The sequence below is a fragment of the Erithacus rubecula genome (genome assembly GCF_903797595.1).
Source record: "Erithacus rubecula genome assembly, chromosome: Z".
In the NCBI taxonomy this organism is placed as follows: Eukaryota; Metazoa; Chordata; class Aves; order Passeriformes; family Muscicapidae; genus Erithacus; species Erithacus rubecula.
The window spans coordinates 6,067,220-6,090,090 of NC_136661.1; the positions used below are offsets into that span (position 1 = coordinate 6,067,220).

The window sequence follows — 22,871 nt, forward strand, 5'->3', positions numbered from 1 at the left end:
TATTTGGCCTGTAAATTAGTTGTTAAGAACATTCAACATTAAACCATATATGATTTGAAAAAGTTACTGATCTCTCTTCTTTAGGTATCTGTTGTCCAAAGCAGCTGGACATCACCAACTCCCTCTCTGTGTGACATCACTAGAAAATGCTAGGCTGGTGATGTCACACATGCCACAGAACCCCGCAGCAGAATGGAGCAGGCCTATTAAGGGTAAGTTTTCTCCCTCCACCACCACCCCTTTTCAACAATATTGCATGGTTTTATAAGATTGCTAATTTTCTTTACTTTATGTCCCTTGGATATAAAGTAAAGATTACAGACAATCTTATAAAACTGCATAATATTGTGGTGTTGTGTGTGTGTGTGTTTATTTAAAAGCAAAAAATGTATCAATATCCTGGCTCCAGTCTGCTTTGGGGTTCCATGATAAGTATGCCAGAATAGTGTATGTTGCGGCATCGATCACAGAGAGTGGAGTCAGCATTTCCTGGCTGCTCTGGATGTCAGAAACCTTGTTTTAAAAGGTAAGTTTTCAATTGAATGTGTTCCATTTATATGGAAGCATTCAGCCTATTTCTAAAATGTGTTTTTATTGTTTGTATTTTTGAAATTTGCTTTTAACTTGACACAGCCCAAAGTCACATTTTATACTTCTCTGTCTAATCCTTTTTTTCCTCTATTATTTTCCTGTGTTAATACCTTATATTGTGTTTCCAGAAAGAAAATAGTGTCTTGTTTGTCACTACTTGAAACAAGTAGTTTCAGGTAAATTCTGTTAAATATTCTCAGTGATCAAGGGCACCCTCAGTCAATTCACAGACGGCACCAAGCTGGGTGGGAGTGTTGATGTGCTGGAGGGCAGGAAGGCTCTGCAGAGGGATCAGGGCAGGCTGGATCATGGCCCAGGGCCAGTGGTGTGAGGCTCAACAAGGCCAGTGCTGGGTCCTGCCCTTGGGTCACAACAACCCCAGGCAGTGCCACAGGCTGGGGCAGAGTGGCTGCAAAGCTGCCACAGGAAAAGGACCTGGGGGTGCTGCTGAGAGCAGCTGAACATGAGCCAGCAGTGCCCAGGTGGCCAAGAAGGCCAAAGGCACACCTCAAATCCTGTGCTCAGTTCTGGGCCCCTCATTACAAGAAGGACATTTGGTGCTGAAGTAAGACCAGAGAAGGGGAATGGAGCTGTTGAAGTGCATAAGGCATAAATCTTGTAAGAAGCAGCTGGGTGTGTTGAGGAAAAAGAAGCTCAGGGGAGACCACAAGTGCCTGAAAGGAGTGTGTAGGCAGATGGGCATTAGCCTCTTTTCCCAGGGAACAACTGCTGTATGTTTCTGATGAATATATACCTTTGGAGGTCCAGCTTGAACCTCCTAAGCTTCCATTTGTAGCTGATCTCATAAATTATATGATTTGGTATTTCTGAGAATTTGCAACACAGACACTTGTTGTAAACAAGCTTATCATCTATAGAAATTAGTAGGTAGCTATGCACTAAGGAGTTAAGCCACAGCTTTATCAATTATTGATTTGCCTTTCCCCCCCCGAATAAAAGACACACATGAGACTGTGCTAGAGAATCACATTGCATGTAAGAAGAAATGCTAAATTTTGTAGTGATGGGTCTTAAGATTATATAAATTTTTTAATGTGCCTCTTTTTACTGTTTGATATTTAAGGAATAATAACATCTAGCATTTATGTATTTGCACAGAAAACTGAACCACAATAATTTAGAAGATAAGGATTTTTTTCAAATTCCAGTCTTCTTTGGCCTGTATTTGTTCTGTCCTGACTACTTCTGAGGAAAAAAATTCTTCTCACAGCTAAAATTTGTTCGTGCTTCCATTAACAGGTTTATTGTCAATTCCAAAACCCCACTAAGAAAAATAAGTAATTGGGATAAAGGGAAATAATTTTTTTTTAAATTATGTTGTTATCAAATTTTCATCTAAATTATTCAGAAGTGTGGTTCCTCTTTGCCTGTTTCTCCACCCTGTTGACATAATTCTGAAGGGTTGCACATCTCTCTGGAGTACTGGCCACTCCCTCCAGCTTTGTGTCATTGGTGAAGTCACTGAGGAGGCATCTGCCCCTTCATCCAAGTCACTGATGAACAAATTACTGGACTAGTGCTGAACCCTTGGGGACACCACTAGAGACATGCCTCCAACTAGAGCTAGCTGTGGAATCAGGGGTCAAAACTTGGCCAGTTTTTTATGTTTGTTTTGTAAGCAGAGAGCAAAGTAACATTTTTGATTTTCTGTGAAGAATTAATGAAGTCAGTAAGCTCTTGAAGTCTCTTCTTGACTAAACATTGTACATGTGCTGGCTGCTTAACAGTTGCTGCTTCAAATCTGTTCAGTGGTCAGTTGATACTTTTTTCTTAAAATGCTATTTTTTTTTTCTACTTAAGCCAAGATCTTATTTGAAGACAAATTAAGCTCAGAAATTAATAATTTCTTGGGGTTTTTATTTTGTAGTGATTTTTCATATATTTTAATATTGTATTTTCACACATTTTCTTTGCTATATCAACTGCATGTGCAGCAGTTCTATTTCACAATGGTAATACCATTGTTTATTTTTGCTATTTAATTTTTGTTTTGAGACAATGCATTAATGCTCCTTAGTATATGAATACATTGTTTTAAACAGTCTGCAAAATGTTTTGTTTTTCTTACAAGAAAAATATATCTGTGCATGTAATATTCTTGTGTGTGTTAACAATTAATTTTGTTAATTCCTGACATTAAGAGATATACCAAAATACTCTGGTAGGCTTTGGTATGCGCAAGGTCTGTTTTTTATTGTAGTGATTAGTGACAGGTTTTATGCATGTGACTGGTCACAAGTGAAGAAAATTGTAATACAGTTGACTGGCTTATCTGTGTGTTCAACACTGATCATTATGTAATGTGGCATAATGATCCTACTTAAAATCTTTGCTTTTGTAATTTTACTTTAAGAATGAAGATAACTATTTGTTTTGTTATGTAGCATGTAAATGATTATCTATAAAAAAATAGATACCCTGTCTTCAAACAAGCATTCAACCTGTGTGATCTTGCTGTACATTGGAGAGATCTACTGAAATGTGTAGAGAGAGATTGTTCAAAGTCCTTAGGAAGATCATTCTTGTAGACTGCTGAAAGGCAGCTGTGACAAGCTTTATCCAGATTTTCCTGCCTTACCTTTCTTGGTGTGCTAGACCACAGGAAGCTGTGAAGAATATGTGCACTATCAAAAGCTAAATATGTATATGAAATAAGTAAGTTCCCAAGTCTTGCTTCTTTTTCTTGCAGAACCATAATCTCTTTACTGTTTTACATTTTCTCTGACCAGTCAAGAGTGAAAATCTTCATTTACATAAAATGCACAGAGTTAGAAGGGTGGCAGAAGTACTAAACCACATCTCTTTTATAACAGCCACAATTATATGCATTGTTCAGTCTTTTATACAATGAACTATAAAATAAAGTTTTGAAAAGAAATATGTACAAGAGGTGCATTCTGCAGTATGATGGCAATTTCCCAATGTCTTCTCTCCTTATTCAGAATTTCTAGATTTATGAAAACATGAATATAAGATTACATATATCAGTTCTAAAAATAAAACTTTTTAGTTATATGTTTGAATTAAAAGCTTAAAGGATTTTATGTTGGAAAATCTGACTTTACTGCATAGTGTTGCTTCATAAAAGACAAGTTTGCTAAAGTTCTCTTTTAAAAAAATCTTTTCTCTTGAACTTTAAATAAAAACGTAGCGAAAAATGGTGGGATTTTTATCCTTGAAAATTGTAGTTAGGTTTCTTTTGTGAATAATGATGTTATAATTTATACCACGTCTCTTAATTAAGATTATGGTGAGATTTTCTGTAAAAATTTTAACTCGGAAAAGTGTACATACATGGTTGATTTCCCTGACCTGAGTGGATTACTACCTATGCTACTTACTCATTTAAGTAATTTTAAGCACATGGTGTATTTGTAGAATCCTGTTTCAGTTTTAATTTTGACCTGTAAAAAGTGAGTGTCCTTGCAGTATTACTTTTCCAACTATGACATTATCCATCTGTAGTATTAAAATAAAAGTGATAATGCCCTACATAGGTTAAGGGTGGATGTAACTCTGAAAGTTTCTAATATTTTCTTCCAGTTGTTTTCCTCATGTGCTATAGCAGTGTACCAGTATTATTGCAGTATGAATACAATTTAACAAGATTTAGGTCTAATGCAATAATAAATAAATGGAATTTATGTTTTCAGGGAAGATGGTACCATCGGAAGCAAGCAGTAAAGGAATTGCATGGTACGTTGTTACGACTGCTTAATGAACTGTTACCATGGGAACCAAAGCTAATTAAAGCATTTCAAAGAAACAGGTAATTACCTGCTCTTTTTTTTTCAACAGTGGTGCATGGGATGAAAAACAATACAAAATTCACCTTCTAAAAACTGATCAGTAAGTTAGCTTCTTAAATATGTAAAATTAAAATAGTTTGATGAGAGGAGTGAGGCACTGTCAGTTCTTTAATTGGAAGAAGTATCTTGTATTCCAAAGTTACTGTCTCCAAAAGAATTTGAGCTTAACCCGCTAGTGTTTTTTTCCTCTAAAACACTCTAGAATCCTTAAGCATGCTGATCAATAGTATATCACAATACAGCTAGGATTTGTATTGCTGCTTATTTGGTTAAGAAATGCTGAAAACCTTTCTTTAGAGAACTATACCAGGGCTTCTTAGAACACTGATAAAGCTACCTAAATAAACTGTTAATGAATTCTCCACAGAGCAATTCTTGAAGTACTGTTTTGGGGTCTTTGTAATCCAGTAAATTAGAAATACATCTGAAAAGAGATATGTCAGAGGAATATGAATGATGTAGTGACAAGTTTAAATCTCTTAAAGTGCAAGTATTAGTAACAGTGAAGGTGCTACTCTGGTTACAAATCATGGAGCGGTTAGATACTGTCTTGAAGCTCAGTGCCATTCTTGCCTGCTGAACGTACAGCTGTTGCTATAATCATACCTTAGTTTTGCCATGTAGACAGTTAAAAAGCAAGGAATTATTAGAGGCTTGAACTCTGTGACAAAGACTAGGAGAAGAGGCTGCTTCTTAAATGTTGAGTGTGAAGGAAGCAAGTTACACTGTTATGTGTTGCAGAGCTAATGCTGAAAAGTGTAAAAGGTGCTAGGTTTAAAAAACACAACAACGTAACATCAAAGATATTAAATTGGTTTTTCAGTAGCTCATTTTGTGAATATCATGCATGAATTGAAATTCTTATTTGGAAATTTGGGACGTTGTTGAATATTTTGCTTTAAACAATGGACCCAGGTACAAGTTTTGGGCTATTTCTGTTCCTTTCTATTTTCATTCCTGTTCATTTTTCTTAGCTGTTAATTTTTTCCTGTCTTTCGCAATTAAGAATCCTTCTGGAAACATGGCAAATAGTATTACTGTCAGGAAGAATTTAGTTTTCCAGTCTGCAAAGTTTACGAATTTACTCTTTTTGTAAATTCTCTTGTGGAATAGCTTGGTGCTCAGTATTCTTGTCTGAATCACAGACTCATAGATTGGTTTGGATTAGAAGGGAGCTTAGTGATCATCCAGTTCTAATCCCCCTGCTATGGGCAACGACATCTTTCATAGACCACATTTCTCAAAACCCCATCCAATCTTGCCTTTCAGGGATAGGGCTTCAGCAATTTCTCTGTACTACCTGTTCCAGTGCCTCACCACAGTTGCACTTCAGAATTTCTTCCCAATTTCTAACCTAAACCTACTCGCTTTCAATTTGAAGCCATTGCCCCTTGTCCTCTCAGTACAAGTTCTTGTACGAGTCTCTCTCCCCAGCTTTCAGATACTGGAAGGATGCAATTAGGTCTCCCTGAAGCTGCCTCTTTTCCAGGCTGACCAATCCCTCTCAGTCTGTCTGCAGAGGAGAGGTATGTGCTCTGTCCCTCTGATGATCTAGGTGGCCTCCTCTGGACTCCCTCCAACAGTTCCGTGTCCTTCCTGTGGTGGGATCCCAGAGCTGGATGCAGCACTGCAGGTGGGGTCTCACCAGAGTGGAGCAGAGGGTCAGAATCCCCTCCCTGGCCCTGCTGCCCACTCTGCTCTGGATGCAGCCCAGGACATGTTTGGCTCTCTGGGCTGTGAGTGCCCATGGCTGGGTTATGTCCAGCCTCTCACCCACCAGCACCCCCAAGCCCCTCTCAGGAGGGCTGCTCTGATCTGTCCATCCCCAGTGTGTGCTGAGACTGGGTAGGGGATTGCCCCTACCCAGGTGCAGCACCTTGCACTTGGCCTTGTTAAAACACATGAGATTTAGCCATGGAGCCATTTCTCAAGCTTGCCCAGGTCCCTCTGGCCATTCCATCCTTCAGGTGTGTCAGCTGCACCACTCAGCTTGTGTCATCTACAAACTTGCTGAGAGTGCACATGATCCCCCTGTCTGTATCATGAGTGATGATATTAAATAACTCTGATCTGAGTATGGACCCTTGAGGGACATCACTTGTCACTGATGTCCATCAGGATTCTGTGCCATTGACCACAACCTTCTGGATGCCACCATCCATACAATTTCATATATATGTAATGTTCTGCTTATTAAATCTCAGTCTCTCCAGCTTAAGAGACAAGGATGTTGTGGGGGGGACCATGTCAAAGGCTGTACAGAAGTCCAGACAAATGACAAACTGTAGCCATTCCCTTGTCCACTGATGTAGTCAGTCCATCCTAGAAGGCCACTGAATTCATCAGGCAGGACTTGCCTTTGGTGCAGCTGTGCTGACTGTCCCAAATCACCAACTTGTGCCTTAGCACAGGTTCTGGGAGGGTCTTCTGTGATCTTCCTCACCAGAGGTGAGGCTGACTGCTCAGTAGTTCCCAGGGTCCTCCATTCAACCTTTTCTGAAGATAGGTACAATGTTTTGCTTTTTCTTGCCACCTGGGACTTCACTTGGCTGCCAAGATTTTTTCAAATATCATGGAGAGTGGTTTGACAAATACAGCAGACAATTCCCTCCCTTCTATAAATTCACATGCTTCAGGTGATCATGAACCTGATCTTTACAGTGGGAGGGACTTTATTCTCCTAGTCTCCTTCCTCCTGTCCATCCACTCAAGAGGTTGGGAAGAAGCCCTTGAAGACTGAAGCACAAAGCTGAGTACCTCAGCCTTCTCCTTATTCATTGTTACTGGTTTTCTACCCTTATTCGTCAGAGGAGGTTATCTTCTTTGGCTTTCTTTTTTCGGTTAATGTGCCTGTAGAATCCCTTCCTGTTATCCTTTGTGTCCTTTGCCAAGGTCAATTCCAGTTTTGTGTTGAATTTCCTCACCCTGACCCTGCACAACCAAACTTGATATCTTCAAGATCTCTTCAAGCTCTTCCTGGGCCACCCATCCCAGCTTCAACTGCCTGTGCATTTGCTTCTTCCCCTCCAGTCTGACCAGCAGTTCTCTACTCAGCCATGCTGTTCCCTTGCCTTCCTTGCCTACTTTCTTGCTCCTAGGGGTTGCCAGCTCTTGCACTCTGTGGAAGACTTGCTTAAAGATCTGCCAGCTCTGTTCCACTCTCTTTTCCCTGAGGGAAGTCTCCCAGTGGATTTTACTGGCTATCTCCTTGAAGAGCTGAAAGTCTGCTTTCCTGAAGTTCAGGAGCCTAACTTTTTTCCTCTCCTGGCCCATATCCCTCAGGGCTGCAAACTCCACCAATGCATGATCACTGCTGCCCAGACTCCCTCCAGTCTTGACATTTGAGACCAGCTCACTTCAATTGCTGCCCATCAGATCCAGGATTTTATCCCCTCTGGTAGGGCTGCTGAATATTCCTGGGCTCCAGAAGGTATCCCTCCTGCTTTCCAAGAGTCTCCTGGCTCTTGCCTGTATCTTGCCATGCTGCTTTTCCAGCAGATTTTGTGATGGTTGAAGTGTCCCAGTAGAACCAGATCCTGCAAGCATGATGCTGCCTGTAGCTGGAACAAGAAGGTTTCATCAATGGGGTCCCTCTGATCAGGGATCTGTACTTAAAATTATCCACAAGGTTCCCTTTGTTGCCTCGTGCCTGGTTCTCATCCACAGGCTTTTGACTTGCTCATGGCTGTTCTTCAGAGACAGCCCTTCACACTCAGTCTACCTCCTGATGTAGAGGGCGACCCCTCTGCCTCTCTCTTTCCTCACCCATCTCTTTTGGAAAGTCTAAAGCCATCAATAGTCACACTCCAATCACATCCCACCAAGTTTCAGTAATGGCAAGAAGATCATAACTTTCTAGCCACACAGTGGCTTCTACCTTCTGTTTGTTGCCAGTGATGCATCAATGTGGTTATAGAACACAGAACTGTCATGCAAAGTTGTTAAATGCTATATATGAGCTGTGACTGATAGGAGTAAATTCTGGTCTGGAACATGTATGTGTGTGCTGGTAGCTATAGAAGCATGCACTTGGAATGCGACATAACTTCTGAAATTAACTGAATTCAACTCATGTTTTTAGTATGTGTGTTTTAGGCTGTAACCCTTGTTTATTCAACAAGGAAAGCAGAATATTTCCATGACATAACTGTTCGGACATAGACATAGCATACCAGGGACCAAGTCCATCTGAAGAACGATGTTCACAAATCATGGGAGGAAAAGAAAAATGGATGGGAGATTCTAGGTCGCTGTCTTGATCTGATTCATTACACAGCTGCTAGGCAGTTATGTAGCACCAGTGACAGTGGGGTAGAAAGGTAATAGGGAAAAAGCAGTTGAGCAAAATTTGCTTAAGTCTCCCTACCATTGCTCTATCTATAAAGTGTCTCAGCAAGTTACTTACTTCTCATTAAATAACAGTGTTTAACTTCTAAGCTATGAAGGGCAGGGCAGCATTTCTTCCTCTAGATGCCACAGTATGGAATAAGAGTCTGGAGTTTTCCTTCCTTCCTTGTTATTGTCTTTAACTAGTGCAGCAGACTTTATGATCAAAATCCTTTTCTTTCCCTTTTGGAAGGTCCTCATTATGACAGAGTACAATACAATATTGAATTGTATTTGAATAGCAGCAAGGTTTAAAACGAAAAGTTACTTGTGCCCACTGATTACAGTTGTTCACTGGCCTCACAGCAGAAGGTCCTCAAAAGAGAAACAGAAATTATACCCAGAAACTTCAGTACAGTAGTAGTTCCCTCGTAATTCCCTAGTGCTCCTATAGTTCTTCCATACCTAGGCTTCAAGCTCAAAATCCTGATGAAAAAGATGAAGTAAGTCCACGCTGCATCTTCATACAGGCTTCAATGTCTGCTGTCAGTAAGGGTGTCAAAGCTGGGACGTAAACAACTAAATCTCACTGACCCTCAGCAGCCCCACCTGGCCATCTGTCTATGCCACCTGTCCATGGGCCCAGGAGCCCAATTTCAGGTCATTCTGCAACCTTCAATCTCTACTGCAGATGTGCCAGTTCCCAGCACAGCTACAGCAGTTACTGTGCCTGGTCATGGATCCTACTGATCTGGACTGACCTTCAGACTGACCTTCTGTGTGCGTCATCCCTGTGAATCTGCCCAGAAATCACTCAGTTGGGTTCTGACCCTGGCAGCCATCACTGCACCTGGTCCTGATCTTAAACTTTGAATTGACTTCCCAGTTTGATCTGCCTCAGCACCAGGAACTTGCTTGTTGGTTGTGGCTTGTTGTGGCCTCTTGGTTGAAGTCAGTTACCATCCCCTAGACCTGCGCTTCTGCCTCATTCAGGGAGAGTGGAATAGTTGACGGGGGAGGCTCATACCATACCAGCTGTTACTGGTAACCATCATTCTTGGCTCCTCCTTGTCCATCTCACAGCGAGCAGCTTGCCATTGCTGCATTCAGCGCAAACCAACTGTTACAGTAATGCAAAACAATGAGTGAATTTAAGATATTATTGTTACTATCATAAGAGTTAGGTCCCAAATAGTCTAGATTCTATTCCACACAAGGTGTTAATTGCTATAATCTGTTTATTAATTTTCTAAATAATCCTTCTGGGTATTGTGTTGGTTACCACCAGCTAAATCCTGAAGTTCAATATATTTGTATGCTAAAATAGCCACTACATCCCATCTAAACAATGTTTTAGAAGAAGTGGCATTGAAAACATGTACAGGTTAGCAGTATCAAGGTAAGTGGATGTGGTTCTGAAAAGTGTTCAAGTGAGTGAAGTACCTATGTATTTCTTTCATATGCACATTATTTAGTGGAGTGTGAACCTATGAAAATGATAGCAGCAACTGTTCTAGTGATCTAGTGATAAGTGTTCTAGTGTTCTAGAGATAAGAAAGTGTTTTTAAGAAAAAGTTACATCACAGTCTCATAGCTGAGCAAAGGCATGTGTTTAAGAAAAACGAGTTTTGCTTAATTCCCATCTTGGGGTTACCTTCAAAGTAAGGAGTAGACTTTTTACAGTTTATACTCAAGTCCATACAGGTATTTGTCGCATGCAAGATGAAGAAGGAAAAGGAATATGGATGCAGTAAAATGGTGATGGTCATTTTGACTCAGTCTTCTTGCTGTTGTTACAGGACATAATGAAATAGAATTCAGTTTTGGTTAAGTAAGGGACGTTGCTGTTATTTCACATTTTAGAGACTTGCAGACAGGGTTATGCTGTAATTACGTTATAATTATTTGAAGGGCACAGACAATTAAATCTACACCAACTTTTTGTTTGGCGGCAAATAAAATTAATGTTTAAAACAGTGTGTTTTTTTAGTAAAGTTAGTTTTGTTGTTTTTAAGGTCTAGATTGAAGAAGGACTATGATGACTTTAAAAGACATCCAGACCATCATAAATTTACCAGAGAATTGTGGAGTAATGATGAAAGTGAAGTTGATTCTGGCAAAGAATCTTTCGCAGTAGTATGCGGTAAATCATCAGAGTCTGCAGAACATATAGAAGTTCCTAAAAAAGATCAATCAGACAATGGTAAGCATTTACTGGAACTCAGTAGCATGAACTTGATTCAGAAGCTGAACTGAGTTCATTTGGGAGCCTAATTTTTCCATGTGAGCTTGTGTTCTACTTTTTACCTTAACTCCACCACTGTGGTAATATGAAAATTGCTTGTGGTGCATATCTGTCGGTGTAGACTTGAAGAAGGCAGACACAACCTAGGTGAAAATTCTGCTTTATTAAAGTGTTTACCATTTCTGTGACAGCATAGTAGACCCATGTGGAATTTACTTTTATGGTGAGTTGATCTTGACTGGTGGGCTGCCAGATGCCCACCCAAACACTGTAACCCTCCCTTCCTTAAGAGGCTAGGTAAAGAAAACAATACTGAAAAGCTTAATGGTCAAGATACACACAAGGGAGATCACTCACAAGTTTCTGTTACAGTCTAAACAGACTCGCTTGAGGAGAATTAATTTTAATTTGTTGTCAATTAAAAGTAGAGTAGAATGGTGAGAAACAAATACAAAACTTAAACCCCTCCCTTTTACATATCTACCTTCTTCCAAGGCTCATCTTCATTCTGATTCTTCTACCTCCTCCCTTGTCAAATGGCAGAGGAAGAATTGAATCTGGGAATTGTGTCAGTTTGTAACAGTGAGTCCCTTCTGCTCCTTCCTTATCCATGCTCCAGTGTAGGGTCTCCCCTATGGATTGCAGTCCATCACAAACTGCACTATTATGGGTCTTCTCCATAGGCTAGGGTTTTTCAGCAAAAGACTTTACTAGTGCAAATCTCCCATATGCCACAGTTTCTGTCAGGAACCTGCTCCAGGGTGGGTTCTTCATGGGCTGTAACCTCCTTCAAGGCATTCCACTCACCTGCTGTAGAATGGGATCCTCAAGCATCTGCAATGTACATACCTGTACCATACATACCAGCATGGTCCTCCATGGGAGCAGGTAAACCTGCTTGATCCAGGGGTCTTACTCGGTTGGAGGGGAATCCATTCCAGTGCCTGGAGCACCACTTACCCCCTCCTTCTTTGCTGACCTTGGTGTCTACAGGATTACGTCTCTACATTTTTTCCTCAGTCCACTCTGTCACACACTTCTGCAAAGCAGATTATCCGTGATATCTGTGGGACATCACCAGCTTGACTGACAGGCTCAGCCATATTTTTCAGTGGATTTGTTTTGGAGCCAGCTGTGTCTGGCACAAGGCAGTTCCTTATTTCTCCCCTGCAGCTCCATGCAACCAAAACCTCAGTGCATGGCCCTTTTGTCCACCTGGCTCTCCTGCGTGCATCCTCAGCCCTCTTACCACTTCATGCATCTGTTGCTTACTGGCTAATCCAGCTTGATGCTCACTATGAAACATGGCATTCACATCTTTTTTACACGGGCATCCCCCACTCACAGGTCCACCAGACTTCCAGACTCCTGCTCACCAGCTACTCCAGCTTGAAGTTTATCACTGAATACACACACACTGGATTTAGGGAGGATATAGACACTCACCCCCCAGCAGCTGGCACTAGGCCCACAGGCTGTAACATCTTGAAGCTGTCTTAGCAGCTTCCCTTACCTCTACACATCGCTTCATGGGTTTGTATAGCTGTACCAATTCCCTTGCCCCTCCTGGCTCTGTCACCAGGATCTCCCCTGGTTTATAATCATATTAGGTTCAAAAAGTTGATCTTCCTGCAAGAGGCTTTTGCAGTTTCCTGATAGCCCATCAATTGGTGTGATTGGTGAAGTTGTTTCTTGACATTGTCTCCGTTTTTGTTTTGTTAGATCAGTGTCTTTGTATTCCTGGCTTTTTCCTTTTCCCCCTCAAGATAATCGTGCTGGAATATACATTTTCATGCTCTCACATACTGCTATTAATTAATCTGATTGACCAGGTTTGGTTCTCCTCACTCTCCCATTGCTGATCAGGTTTCAGTCCATGTATGTTCTTGTTTATTACTTTCTCCTTTCCTAAATACCCCCTTTTTGTATTGCGAAGGTCCCTGACCAGATGCCCTTAAAAAACTAGACGTTTCCTTCCACACACCTTTACTCTTGCAAACTAGTTTATTGCCTTTAACGAGACACTATAAAACTGTTTTATAGAGGTATCAGTTGCAAATATGTAAAACACAGTTTCTGTTTTAATATCCTTGCAGATGAAATGAAACTATTAGAGATGAATTTACCGGCAGGAAGAAACAGAATTCTGAAAAAAGAATCAGCTTCTAAAGAGATACAGAAGACACTGCCCAAATGCATTAAACGACAGTTCAAGCAAAATAGTTGTCTGGATCAAAGCACTAATGAGCTTTCACCAAGGAAGAAGGCTAAACTGAGCACTAATGAGGTTGTGGTCCAGAGTTCAGAAAGTAGCCTGCAGTCGGATAGTTGCTTGGCTGAGCTGAAGCAATTTGAAGGGTCAACGCTGGAGTTGCCTTCCTTGACAGATCCTGCAACATCAGTATCCAGCTTTTTGAAAGGGACCAAACCCATCCAGGCCTTGCTTGCCAAGAATACTGGGAACAAAGTGACCTTAACAAATCAACTGTTGCCTCCTGTAGGCATGAAGGTATCTACTTCTGAAAAGTCAGTTTTACCAGCTTTGGAATCATCACCGATCAAACCAGCATTGCCATGCCAGGCCAGTTCAAAGACTCCTTTACAAATGGTATACAAAATGCCAAATGGCCACTGTGTACCAATAGATGTTCCCAACAGTTCTGTGAAAATTCAAATGCAAGCTATGATTGACCCTAAGAATGGAGAAAAAGTTATGCAACAAGTTTTTATTTTACCTAAGAATTTTGTTCTTCAGCAGAAGGAAGAAAAAGTTCTGTCCAAGGATATTCAGTCACTACAACAAAAATCATTTGAGATGCACTGTACATCTTTACCAAAAATGTCGAACGTCAGTGTTTCTTTAACACCTGTTCTGGTAACAGGCCCTGCAAATGCTACTCAGTCACCCACTACAGTTTTTAGCAAGAATACTACCCACTCATCCCAAGTCACTAGTCCCATGAACACTACACAACCATTGCCTAATACAACTTCGGCAGATAACTTACCATCAATAATTAAGGTAAGCCAAAGTGGAAGTGACAAAATCAAGACTACAGTTTCAACTGCTACATTGCCTGTGTCTTTGGCTTCACCTAATCTTTCCACAGCTAGCCAATCCTTGACATCAGCAACAACATTAAGTGCATCTACAAACACTGATTCTGCCTCTCACAATCTTGTATCACAACAGCAAACTGACTCCTTTGAAACTAAGCAAGAGCTAAAGACAGTGTGTGTAAGAGAATCACAGTCTATTCTGGTGACAACACGAGGTGGAAACACTGGAATTGTTAAGGTGCAAACAAACCCAGACCAGATTTCACCTAGTAGTTTATGTCCTAACTCAGTTTTCACTTATGCATCTCAACTTCAGGCCTTTCTTGTGCCGAAAACTACAGCAGTATCATCCTCTAGTCTTCCATCTATAGCAACAGCCACATCTGGTCTCCCACATATTGGACAATCTTCTCTTTCTGGATTTGCCCCCTCAACAGCTTCTTCTCTTAACATTCCAGCTTGCCCTGCTGATTTTACCCAGGCAATGGAGAAAAATACCAAATTTACGTTACAGCAGTCAGCTGTTCGGGACCCTTCGCGTCAAGTAGAAGAGAACTCCTGCCATGTGTCTTCTTCTTTATCCTCCATTCCATTAGCTAGCAATTTGGTGTCTGTAACTCCAAACAGCATTGTTAGTGTGACTAGTGTTGGACAAAATAATATTGTCAAAACTCAAAATTCTGTGCAGCATCAAGGGGATACTAAAGTGAAAAAAAAATCTGTTACACAATCTGAGTCAAATTCTGCAACAAATGAAGAGTTAATCAGTGGTACTCCAGTCCAGAAATTTACATTAATTACAAATCCACCAATTTTATCTCCCTCTGGGACATCAGGGGTTAATATTATACCCTGTCCAGCATCCACTGCTGTTAATGCCCAGAAGCTTGTTTTCATTAACACACAAATTGCCAATGGCCCATCAGCCACCAATCTAGTTGCAGAGCCATTGAAACAGAACCTTCCTTCTTCCTTAACCAAAACCTTTGTTAATGCCACAGACCAACCACAGTTGGTTTTGATCCCATCTACAGTAGGAGCACCAATAAGAATAAACTCATCACCAACTGTTGCTCAAGTAAAAGATGTGAAAATTGGACTAAATATAGGTCAGACCATTGTAAATACTAAAGGCAGTGCACAGGAGGCCCTACCAGTTAATATATTGCACTCTGGCATTTCTAAAGGAGAAGACAAAAAGGGGGCAGCCTTGACCCCGTCCTTGACAAGTACTACTGTGGTTTCTGCTCCAAACTTTGCTGTGTCAGCTAATGAATCTGTATGTGTTTCAACAAAAGCTGAAAATGCCTTTACAATAACAGCAGCAAAAGCACGAATAGACTCTGTTTCAGTTACATCAAGTGGAACTTTCTCTAGGGTGCAGCCTACTGTCATGATTGGTGGCGATGATCCCTCAAGAATAAGGCCAGTTTTGGGTAACCAACTTTGCACATCAAATATTGGAAATACTGTGGGTATATCAACTGTGAAAACAGGACATCTTGCTTCATCTGTGCTGATTTCAACACAGACAACAGTATCGCCACAAAACTTAGCATCTGCTCTGCAATTTCCAGTCATTAGCTTGTCTGGACCTGCAGCCACCTCCCACAAAGTGTTACATACAGTTTCTCAGTTGGCAGCTGTTCCAGCTCCTCTTCCAGTACCCAAAAGACAGTTGCCCACACTGGTTCAATTTCAGTCATCAGGAGTTTCAGCTGCTGTGTCAAGTCATGCAGGTGTTCACAAACCCCAGAGACTGTTGCCCCCTCCGTCACCAAATACAGGTGAAGTAATTAGTTTTCCCAGTCTTTCTGCCCTACAATGCCAGCAGGTGACTCCCAGTACAGAGAAACAAAGTCATGATTACGCTTGTGCTTCTACTGTTCAAGTGTCTGAAGCTTCACCCCCTGTAACAAGCAAAACAGGAGGAGTTCCATTGGATGAACCTTCCACTCTGCAGAAAATAGTCATTAGCACTTGTATGCCTTTGGCACCTGGAACTCAGATAATGATTAATGGTACTCGTTTTGTTGTTCCACTACAAGGCCTTGGAGCTGGCAGCCATGTTCTTCTTCTCTCCTGTAATACAAAACAGACTCCTTTAACAATGAACCATGGTCAAGAGCCTCAAGGTGTACAAACTGTTAATCCAATAACCTCAAAAATCATCCTAGCACCAAGTCATTCATTAAGTTGGCAAATACCAAAACATCCTTTGAAAAGCTCTACAAAAATTGTGAACTCTTTTGGAGCTGCCGATGCTTTACCCATTGTACATGCAACACCCCAGATATCTAGTACTCCAGCTAGCTCATGTACTCCACTGTCTGCAGTAACTGTGTCTGTATCTTCAGTGACAAAGTCTCCCATTAATGTAGCTACATCTTCTGTTTCGGCTGTTCACCCTTCAAATTCTCATTTACCAAGCAGCACGTCTATGTTTCAGCTAGACAGTTCTATCAAAAAACTATTGGTTAGTCCAGAGGGAGCCATACTGAATGCTCTAAATACTTCAGCACCAAAAGTTCCTTCTCTGTCTTCATCACTGCTTCCTGTTGTTGTTTCCACAAGCATAAATCCTACCGTGGTCTTCCCTGCATCTCAGTCATCTTGCCTTGATAAACCTGACAAAGCTGCATCTTGAATTTACTGCAAATGAGCCACTTTGAAATTCTGGGGCATTCTTCAAACTTTGGAAGCTGCAATTATCTGACAACGTTTTAAACAATTGATTTACTGAATAGTAACAATGTTATAGTTCTTATCTGTTTACCTGTGGGGATTTGGAGAAAGAAAAATTTTAGTTTGTCAGAAGTTTTCAGAGAGTTCTCCAGTAAAAAAAGGCTCAGAAATTACCAATTTGTTAAACAGTTTGGAGAAATCTCGCCTTTTGCACATGTTCCATCCTACACTATGGACTGTTTGCCAGTGTGTTTATGACAGTATATATATCTCCTTTTTGTTTGTCAAATTTATTTTTTACTTGTTTCTTTAAAGAAAAAGTTATGCATTGCAAAAATGCAATCTATAGTATAGAATTGTACATACTCCTGAACTCCTAAAAACCTGTACTAAACAATATGTGCAAAGATCTATGCTGTATTATTTATGTTTTGTTTACATAATGTATAGTTTTTAAAGTATTTTAGTAAGTTTGGACCAGTGTACTGTTTAGCAACAATGCAGAAGAATCTGCAAATAATAAATCAAGTTGCTGTACTGCTTTGTGTTGGCAGTAGTTAAAATATGTGTATGTGTTACACCATGGGAAAATACATACATACATGCATACATATATATGTATCTTTCTTTTGGTGTACGGTAGCATGAAATTATTTAATCTCTTCTGTTCTTCTCTGATTTTACATTTCACGTGATTTGACAGGATTTGGAAAGAAGGCCTCCTTATTGTTCCTCATTATATAGGGCAGGATAACCCACACTTCATCTCTTCTTAGTGGTTTGCTTATGTTGCCTAAACAGCTCCAGTGAAATGGTAAGGCTACAAATGGCTTCCTAGACAACAGTCTAAGTCATACTGATTGCTGTTAAGGACTGCCATGCTTTGTCTTAAAGCTCAAAGATCTGTTGAAAAATCCATTGTTCTCTATTTTACAGCCTTATTGTATTTCCACATATCTGGTAGCTGCAACAAGGTCACTCACTAATCTTCTGTCTAGCCATAGCAACTACCCTTTTTTTTTTTTGTGGGTCATGATTTCTAGATCTGTATTTTTTCTTTAGCTTGTAAGAGGTCTATCTGGAAGGAGAGTGCTAAAACGTCATACAAGATTAAAAGAAGCTTTATTACTATTTTAAATGGGGATAATTCACATATTGCATAAACCTTCCACTTTTATATGGTGCATTCAGTATTTATTGGGTTAGTTTCAGCAGTTGATCTGATAAAACCTTTGAGTTATTTTCTACAGATCTGCCAAGTTCACGGCTGCCTGCTGCAGTGCTCGTGGAGATAAGTTTTTGATACCTTTTGTGATTTTGCAGATAAAGGGTGCCCTTCTTATGGAAGATGATGATTTTAGAATTTTTGTCATCGTATATGTTGGATTTTTTGTGGAGTTTATTCATTTGTTTTTTTATAGAAACTAGAGGGGAAGATTTCAGAAGAGCTTATTAATGTTAGTTGCCTTTTAAATAGCTATGACTTCAAAGGGGATAAAAAACTTACATATCTGTATTTAGCAGTGTTTGTAGACTGAGTTTCATAAAAATGTTCCTCATCCTGTTGAATTTTCTACTACCCTTTCCCTTTTGCTGTACACAGTTTTGCAGTTCAGATGTTGTGTTGAAGAACAGGACCACATCTTATTGCCTCTATCAGCTGTCCTTTAAATTGTTCTGAAAAGTAACCTGATAGCTATTTAGCTGAAGTTCTGGGACAGTGGGGGGAAGAAAGGCTTATGCCTTCCATAAGGATCTTTCCTTTTGCACTAATTAAAAGAATTGCATTGGGAAAGATGGAAGCTGTTTGTTTTGGAATTAAAGAAGGTTTGTTTAAATTTAAGAAAAGCTACCAGCTGTGATTTTCCTGTTTGTCATGAAAGGTATTTCGTAGCTGATTTTGAAGACACCAGGTAGTAAGGGTGTCAGCTTGCCCTTGTGGAATTCACAGTACTAAGGGTTTTTAAGTCTGACTGCATTTTACAGTTGAATGCTGCAGGTGACTTTTCCAACAGAGGGAGATGGCAGAGAATGGCAGTTTCTTCATGGACATTTTACATACCCAAAACCCACAGATACCAGCAACTCATTTTATTTCCATTTTATTGGTTCAATCTTGGGACTTGGTTTTTTTGGATTTTTCTCTTTTCTTGCAATGATTGTTTTTTTCCTTTTTTCTAATTTATATTTACTGTAGAGTGAGTTGTCTACATTGTTTAGAAAGATCAAGACTAGGTTCTAGCATTGAAGTTGTTCTTGATGGAGAAAAAAATTCTTGCATGGCATTTTTCTGTGTACTAATGTAACAGAGAGATTTATGCTATAATTGACTCTAATAAAGAGAAAAGTCAGAAAAGCTGAACTTAGGAACTTAAGACTCAAGTAACTTGCCTGAATGATTTCCAAGAAATTTTCTGAATTAATATGGCAATATTTTATGATTTTTGTAAATATTCTGTAATTTGGCAGACATGAACTTTACAACATGAGAAGTTTGATCCAATTTGATTACAATTTTCATGGATTTTTGTTCTCAGACATATGTTCACATTCTACTGGAGAAAGACTTGAGATTACTATGTAATGGGCTTGCAACATTCATTATGTAAAACCAAATTTTAGTAATTTTTGCAAATAAAATTCCTATTCCCAATGCTCTTCTCTAATAGTATGAATGTCAGTCAGAGACAAGGCTTTTTTTCAAATGAACATAATGGGTAAATTACCATTTAAAATTAGCTGTGTACCTTTTGCACCCCACCAAATGTATAGTGCTACCAGTAGCACAAAAAGAACTATAAATAAGTAGATTATATTCACAGACACAGTGAAAAAGCAGAACTGCCTGCATCTCAAAGTTAAAAAGATATTTAATGAAAAATAGAAACATAGATACATAAATGAGCCTTTTAAGAAAACATGTTTAACTTTTCAGAGCTTGTAAAATGTTGTGCTTTTGGACACCCTCTGATACTGTATTACAAGTATTCATACACTATATTACATGCAAAATTTTAGGTTTACTAGTGACTATGAATATTCTGAATGGTATCCTTTTATTTGCCTGATCTGACATGTTTGGCACAACAGTTTTGCTTTGCTGTAAGTAGAAAATGACATTAATATCGCTTCACTGTACAAAGCCCCATGTGTGTTCTGCCATTTTCTCCTAGGAATTCTGTCACATTAGAAGCAATTAAATTTGACAAGTCTAAGGAGTCATAAAAGTCCCCATTCAAACCAAGCATTTCTGTAAAGTCATTCCAACCTGTGCTGATTTTACTGTGTGACATAGCAAAGGGTTTAATGTGAAAAAGGAAGCAAAGATTCTCCGTGGCAGTAAGTGAAGAGAAGCTAATTTATCTCATGGTAGTAGGTCAGAAAATTACTAAAAACTAGCTTTGTAGGGCATCCATAGCTACTACAGTGTGTGTGGTTCATAGTTGGTTTTGTTTATACTTTGTGGTAGTGCAAAACTTCAGTAGCTCAAATTAATTTAAAAATAAATTAACAATTTTTATTGAAGCATGAATGTTTCTTGTGTTTTAGGAGTGTCTCCTTTAAATAGAATGCCAGAGTTGCTCACAAACACTTAGTAGACTGTTCCCTCTAGGATGCACCTCAGTTGAGTTTACTGACTCGAAATAATAAGGAAAATATGATTAGTAGTGCTGCATCAGACTTAAGGTCCATCTATCCTATTATAATGGCCATCGATCCCAGTATCACCTAGTGTCTTGACGCACTCAACAGTAGCATTCCAAAAGAGCACAATAACAGGCCTGAATACTCTTCTATTATCCACTAATATGTGAGCCAGAGTCTTCCTCACACAGCTGTGATTTTTTTTTTCAATTTAAAAACTTTCAGTGTACTTCACTTGATGAAATACACCAATTCTTTAAAGAATTCAGCAGACTAATACCATTCACAACATCCAGTGGTAAAGAGTTTGTAAATCTCCTTTTTGGTTCCAAACCTGGCACCTGCTAGTTTCATTTGATACAAATATTTATATTGTAAAATACAATAAGCCTTTGCTCTTTGCTATTTTTCCATGTGGCCTATGTCGACCTTTGCCATGTTGACTATCTCTTTTCTAGAATAAAGAAAAATCAGGAATTCAGTTATTACTTTCATAGATGTAATCAGTTGCTGTCATTGCTGTGTATACCTTTTCAATTTTACTATATTCTTGAGATGTGGTTTCAGAAGAATGTGTGTTCTAAAGGCCCTATGAGCTATTCAGCAGTGTTTTGATGATTTTTTTCTCATAATAATAATTTCAATGTTTTTGGGTCAGTTTCTGACTATTATTTAGCCTGGTACTAACTTTTTCATAGAAATATCAATTGTAAAATAACTTTACATCACTGTCAACTCAATTCATCCAATAAATCTATACCACTTGCAGAATACTGTAGCTGTAAAAACATGATCTTTAAACCAGATTATTGAAACCACTGTAAGTCTGGCGCACTCTGTTCCTGTTTTTGCTTGATTTATGTCTCTTGAAGATATAAACGGACAAACTGCTGTAATGATTTTCAGTGTGATGCTTTTTAAATCTCATTGTTTTTGTGCAGAAGATACAACATAAAGTCTGTATATGGTCATTTAATACAGCTTGGCATCCAGATAAAGATTTTTTGTTGTTGTTGAAGAGGCCGCTTTGTAAATGTGACACAGAGCAATGTTATTTTTAAAAAAATTTCCTTGAATCTACAGTGGCATAAAAGCAAACTTTAAAATCTTGATAAATCTTGGTGTATTTTCTTATTGTCTAAAATACGGAATTGTCTAGTCAGTAATCATACCTGAATGTCTTGAGTAAACTTTGAAACCAGGATGGTCCATTGTTTCATATGTGACTGGTCCAGAAGTTCTTCAGAAAGTTGGTGTTCTTACAGTATCTTCTATTACAATCTCAGCTGCCCTAAACACATTAAATGAAAATGGCATGTAAAAGTAATGCAAAAAAAATAAGTAATCGCTTATAGTATTTCTTGAAATTATGTTTGTTACACAAAAGATTACTTAAAATATGCATAAATATGATTTCCCACCTTTTTCAGATGAAGCTAATGAAGTTCTGAGTTCTTATAGCAACATGGAGGAACTGGGAATAGAATCCTTGGTCCCCTGACTACTTCCAGCATCCCATCCATAACTAAAGGTTAGACACCTAGATTGCTGCTTTATCTTCCCCTGTTCTCACTTTTTACAATGAAGAAAATATTTGGAAAGTGCAGTTATTTTTAAGAATGTGAGGAGCATTGACAAATAACATTTATAAAAATCATAAAGGGAAGCAAAATAGTCAAGAAACAACTGTGATTTTTGTGATTGTCTTCATGCTTTAGAACTTTGCTTGTCAATGCCAATGTCATAAAAAGAAAACAATACACCTACTTAATTAGTTGTTCATAATGTTTCCATCTCAGATATTAATACACGAGAATAAACAGGTATAAAATCAGACTATTTTGGCTGTCAATAGGTTGTTCCTGGATTTTGGCCCCAACAACAATTTCAGTCAACTCCTCATTCAAATCTTCTGCTGCTCAATAGTATTCATGCACCTCACCTTCCACTTCTTATAATGGAGAAGCAGTTTTATGCTTTTATATAACTTTGGTTTTTTTTTGTTCTGCTTCTCTGCTCATGTTTTTCCAGTACCTGATTCTCTGGCTGCAAGACCTGCCTGATACCAGGATATACATGGAGATTTATCCTCTTAACATGCTGTTATTTGTAGAATCATTGCTCATTCTTTTTTTTTAATCACATGCAGCAGTGAAATTGAACAACAGAGAGAAAATAGTGACTGCGTATTGCTATGTGGCCATAGGATGTCTTCCTTATAGTAAAGAAAGAGTAGTATCGTGGTGGATTCCATTTATACAATATAAAAAGTATTTTTAGTATTATAATAAATTTTAGCTACTTGGAAGGAGGAATTGCTTTTATCTAATTTTAAAAAACATTGTCTATTCATATTAGCAACACACCAATACTAAAATGATTGTTTGTTTGAGGCTTGTCTGAACAGTAATGCGTTCAAAATATTGTTCTTGCCAGTAGAGTGCTTTTTGCAATGTGATCATAGAAGAACAAAAGTAGGAGAGGCCTGT

At 39.0% G+C, this 22,871-nt stretch overlaps 1 protein-coding gene across 8 annotated transcripts; it reads left to right on the forward strand.

Annotated features, from left to right (window-relative positions):
- Window positions 1-17,274, forward strand: BRD10 (bromodomain containing 10). 8 transcript variants are annotated; one of them, XM_079330122.1, is made up of 6 exons: window positions 2-212; window positions 381-526; window positions 4,266-4,308; window positions 4,411-4,461; window positions 10,763-10,950; window positions 13,089-17,274. In XM_079330122.1, the coding sequence occupies exons 3-6, from the start codon at window positions 4,271-4,273 to the stop codon at window positions 16,697-16,699; spliced, it is 3,888 nt and encodes a 1,295-aa protein (XP_079186248.1). In that variant the 5' UTR covers window positions 2-212; window positions 381-526; window positions 4,266-4,270; the 3' UTR covers window positions 16,700-17,274. The 8 variants fall into 8 exon arrangements, with proteins under 8 accessions (XP_079186246.1, XP_079186248.1, XP_079186247.1 ...); XM_079330120.1 differs by lacking the exon at window positions 381-526 and having other exon boundaries at window positions 1-212; XM_079330123.1 differs by lacking the exon at window positions 2-212 and having other exon boundaries at window positions 257-526.
- The last annotated feature ends 5,597 nt before the right edge of the window (window positions 17,275-22,871 follow it).